This window comes from Cololabis saira, chromosome 19, assembly GCF_033807715.1.
Source record: "Cololabis saira isolate AMF1-May2022 chromosome 19, fColSai1.1, whole genome shotgun sequence".
In the NCBI taxonomy this organism is placed as follows: domain Eukaryota; kingdom Metazoa; phylum Chordata; class Actinopteri; order Beloniformes; family Belonidae; genus Cololabis; species Cololabis saira.
The window spans coordinates 22,654,281-22,658,522 of record NC_084605.1 but is presented as its reverse complement, the minus strand read 5'-3'; the positions used below and the strand labels follow the sequence as shown (position 1 = coordinate 22,658,522).

Sequence of the window (4,242 nt, the reverse complement as noted above, 5' to 3'; positions counted from 1 at the left end):
AGTAAGCCTGAGGTTTCAACGTTAAAGCGCCTCTCAGTGGGAGAAAATAGGGGAAAAAAAGGTGCCCCCTCCTGCACTGGAATGTAAACTACTGGGGGAGTGGCTGTGGTGTTGTTTCCTTGGTGTGGACACATCTGTGTCCGATTCAACCCAGAGGTAAATGACCCCTGTTGCTCTGTCTAAACTCCAGTAGTCCACAAATCCTTATTGTGCTGCATTTTATCAGTTATGCTGAAAAGCATTAGTTAACAGCTCTTAAAAGTACAATACCACAACTTATCTGAGACAGACACAGACTTTATAGAGACATGGCAATGAAATACAACAACCAAAAAGTTATGATATTTAGCAAAATATAATTTAATTACACTTTTTTGTCCCTTTAGAGTCAGTTGAATAACAAACTTGGGCCCTTTAACCAAAACATTTTTACAAAAGTACAGGGTAAACTCTTCAGATGAGTGGGAATGTTCACGGTCAGTGCTCGGACAGTAAAGAGTGTGATCAACAGAAGTGCACTGAACCTTTCTGTGTCAAACACTTTCACATGAGACAGTGATGAGTGGAATCCATGGCTTAGAAAACATCAACTCACAACCCTGTCACCAAGACATCAGATCCAATCACCCTAGTCCCAACACACAAGAAAAATATATACAACTTTATTCTTGCAGGAAATTATGTGCCTTTAAAACATTCTCCATTAAAATGCTAAAATCGAAACCCATTATATGAGTAAATACATTTCACACAGCTTATTATGATTTTAGATTAAGTATCATGAGGAGTCAGTCCTTCTTTTTCATGGCATAATGGTGACATCCCTTACAGTTGTTTCATTTAGGTCATACCATTCAGTGTTGCACTTGCTGGGAGATGACTTGGACATGGGGCAGATCAGGGTGCGGAAGTACCTCCTGAAGGTGTCGGAGAGAAAGGCGTAGAGGATGGGGTTGGCGCAGCTCCACGAGTATGACAACAAGACCACAAACTCAAAAGCCCTGGCTAAAGCCAAGTCCAGGCCATTTTGATAGAGGGAGAAGAAGTTGAAGGTGTAAAACGGCAGCCAGCATATGCCGAACACAACCACGACCGCAACCACCATCTTGGTGACCTGTTGCTCCAGTCGGTTGGCGTCATTGTTGGATGCAGAGGCTCGGAGCCTCTGGGACCGCAGCGTGAACAGCATAGCGGTGTAGGAGGTCAGCATGACCATAAACGGCAAGGCGAAGCCCGTGACGAAGGTGTACGAGAGGACGGCGAGCCACCAGGTGTCCGAAACAAAGTCTGGTATGCATAGGCCTCGATCAGCTGAGAAGTGAAGTGCCATAGGAAGAATGGTGAGGAGGGAGAAGAGCCACAGCAGTGCAGAGATGATCTTGGCGCAGCGCGGCGTTCTCCAACGGGCAAACCGCAGCGGGTCGGCCAACGCCATGAAGCGGTCGACGCTCATCGCTGTCAAACAGAACACGCTGGTGAACTGGTTGATGCCGTCCAGGACCATGACTGCTTTGCACGCAGTGTTACCAAACGCCCAGTGGTTCTTGAAGTTCTGGATCGCTATGAAAGGGAGACCAACCATGAAGAGTCCATCAGCCAGAGCTAAGTTGAAAATGTACACTGTCGTGGAAGATGACATTTTGTCCAATTTCAATATGGCGATGATGACGAGGGAATTCCCAGCTAGCCCCACAATGCAAACCACAAGGTAGAGAATCGCCAGTGTGATGCCAAAGCCGTCAATATGTTCTTCAAAGTAAAAATGCTCTTCCACATAGGACTGATTGTTGTCCATATCGAATAAAAAGGAGACATCCATTTTACCTCAGCTCCACCTCAACGAGCAAAGCCTCCTTGCCTTCTTGTTTTGGACGTAAAAAGTTCTCGGAGGGGATAAGTGAACAGTTCAACTGGAAAACCTGAAAATCAAACAGAGTGTTCAGGTTCAGGATAAACCGGGCTTCAGCAACTCATCAACTCCTGGCATAAGGTCAGTCTTTACTCTCCTTTTCTCTCCTTCTTAAAAAAAACTTGTAGTTGAGGAAGCAAATTTCTCCCTTATACCCATGTGGGTTATCTTCACATGGAGTCAAACACTATCACAAAGCAACAGAGTGTTTAGGAGCAGAGGAGTCACTCGGACGCTTCCCTGATCGCTCTTTCTCCTCGGGAGCCCTTTTATATCTCTTCCCCCCTCGGTGCGTGAGGAGTGTGTCTGCTGCTGTATGTGTGGTACACCCTCCCCTGCACCTCCCTCCCCTCGTTCATCAGTCTCCAGAGATTGTGATGAACTCCAGCTTTGCTCACGCCCGTCCCGAGTGCTCTTTACGGTTCACTGTATTGGTGTTTCCAAGGTAAACCTTGGCCACATCTGCTACAATACTTTTGTTTCCATAGCTTTTTCTTTCTTGTCTTTCTTCTCTCCCTTCGATTTCTGTTTACTTCGCCCCTCCGCTTCTGCCATCCATTTTGTGTCACCACCATGCAACCCCGGGGTCCCTTTTCTCTTCTACCCCCTGCGCTCCTTCAAAGTTCAGTAGGGGGTCAGACAACTAAACTTAAACAAATAATAACCCTATTTCGTCGCTTGGGAAAGAGAGGCCCACTGTTTGTTTTTTGACATTTGACATGAGATGCTATTTTTTTTTTCGTTCATTCCCTCATCTTTTGTCTAGTGGAGATGAATAAAAAGAGCTGAAGGTAAACAAGAAACTGAGGAAAATAAAGAAGGGGATGGGAGGGAGAAGATGGAGGAGACTAGAAAGAGGGATGCAGCGAGGGGGGCAAAGGTGGTGAAGACTGGATGAGCGATTACCTCCGTCCTGTTACCGCTTGGACACACATAGCTGAAATAACCCGCGCACATTCCCCGAACAATAATCTAGAATTTTTCACCACCTACGAGGAACAGTTTAAACCACCTCATTTGTCATTTTATCACTTCACTTGTCCAAATTCCTTTAGATATTTCTCTTTTACTTTTAACTGGTTCCAATTAACCAGAGGGGGGAAAACAACGCCTTTGTAGGCCCCCCCTCCAGGGATTGACACCTCATATCAAAAAGTCCAACTCTACATCCCCATCCCGAGCCCCACCGTAAAAATCACTACTTGAAACACTTTTTTTCCCTGGTTCTAAATTTGGAGACGCTTGACATATTTCAGACATTACACAGGCAGTATTTCACTGTGATGTTTTGACAAGTCATCCTGGTTTCCATGTCCACGTGCTTCAGAGTTATCTAAAGCCCCCCAAAAAGCCACGTGCGAATCAGATGTAAACTCTGATACTGGCAAACTCGTGGCTCAGGGTTACATAAGTATTAATGATAAAAGAAGCATAAAAATTAAAAAAAAAAAAAATCCTCTATTCTATTGTTTTATTTTGCTGTTAAAACCTCTTTCTTTTCCATATCTTGCATGATTGTATGAAATGAAAAGATCAGCTTTCAGCTTTGAACTCTGTCAGTTTCTATTGGTCACTTGTGCTCATGCTACAGAAATAGAAGTTAATTCTGGCCCTCTACGTGGAGATCAAATAAGTCCGGACTCATGTTGACAGGCATTTTTTTTCTGCTTACAACTGAGCGCAACACATAATGCATTCCTGTCAAGACGGTTTGTGCAGTTATGCCCATACTGAAACAATTACTGCATCCCCCCCATGTGAGCGGATTTGCAATGCCCGTTTAAGAGTACAGAGGAATAGCTATAAACACTTTTGCCTTCCAAATAGTTTTAACAAAAAAAAAAACTGGCCCAAAGGAAAATTCTTTGATTTTTCAACCTGTTTCCTTTGTATTTCACTATAAATTGTTAACAGAACTGATGGAAGTATATATCGAACAGGATTGCCAGAGCGAACAACCACTAGTTAAAAATGTAATAACAGTCCAAAAATAACAAACTAAAGGTGCCTTTATTTGGAACTTGGAGGGTCTGGTTCATATAAGTGTCCAAGAGTGTTACGTCAGAGATCTTTAATAAAGTTTCACTCAAGATATGTCAGGTTTCCTTTAAAAGACATGTGTTGTATATCCTCTTTTTCCAAAAGCTGATACCACCTCCTGAGGTCTTAAGGAAATGTCAAAACACTTCTAAGATGCAGTACAACAGCTACCTTTTCAAAATATTTTTACAACTCTTTTAATAGTAGCAGTGTCTGTTTAAAAATCCTCGTGCAACAGTATTAGTGTGTACTGTTTTTGCCAAAATGGACTACGCAATGTGGAAAATCCCAAC

General features: G+C 43.4%; 1 protein-coding gene across 1 annotated transcript; it reads right to left on the bottom strand.

The window, feature by feature from the left end:
• Positions 1-381: 381 nt before the first annotated feature.
• Positions 382-1,825, bottom strand: LOC133419074 (somatostatin receptor type 2). Its single transcript, XM_061708091.1, has one exon. The coding sequence runs from the start codon at positions 1,817-1,819 to the stop codon at positions 803-805; it is 1,017 nt and encodes a 338-aa protein (XP_061564075.1). The 5' UTR covers positions 1,820-1,825; the 3' UTR covers positions 382-802.
• Positions 1,826-4,242: the final 2,417 nt, after the last annotated feature.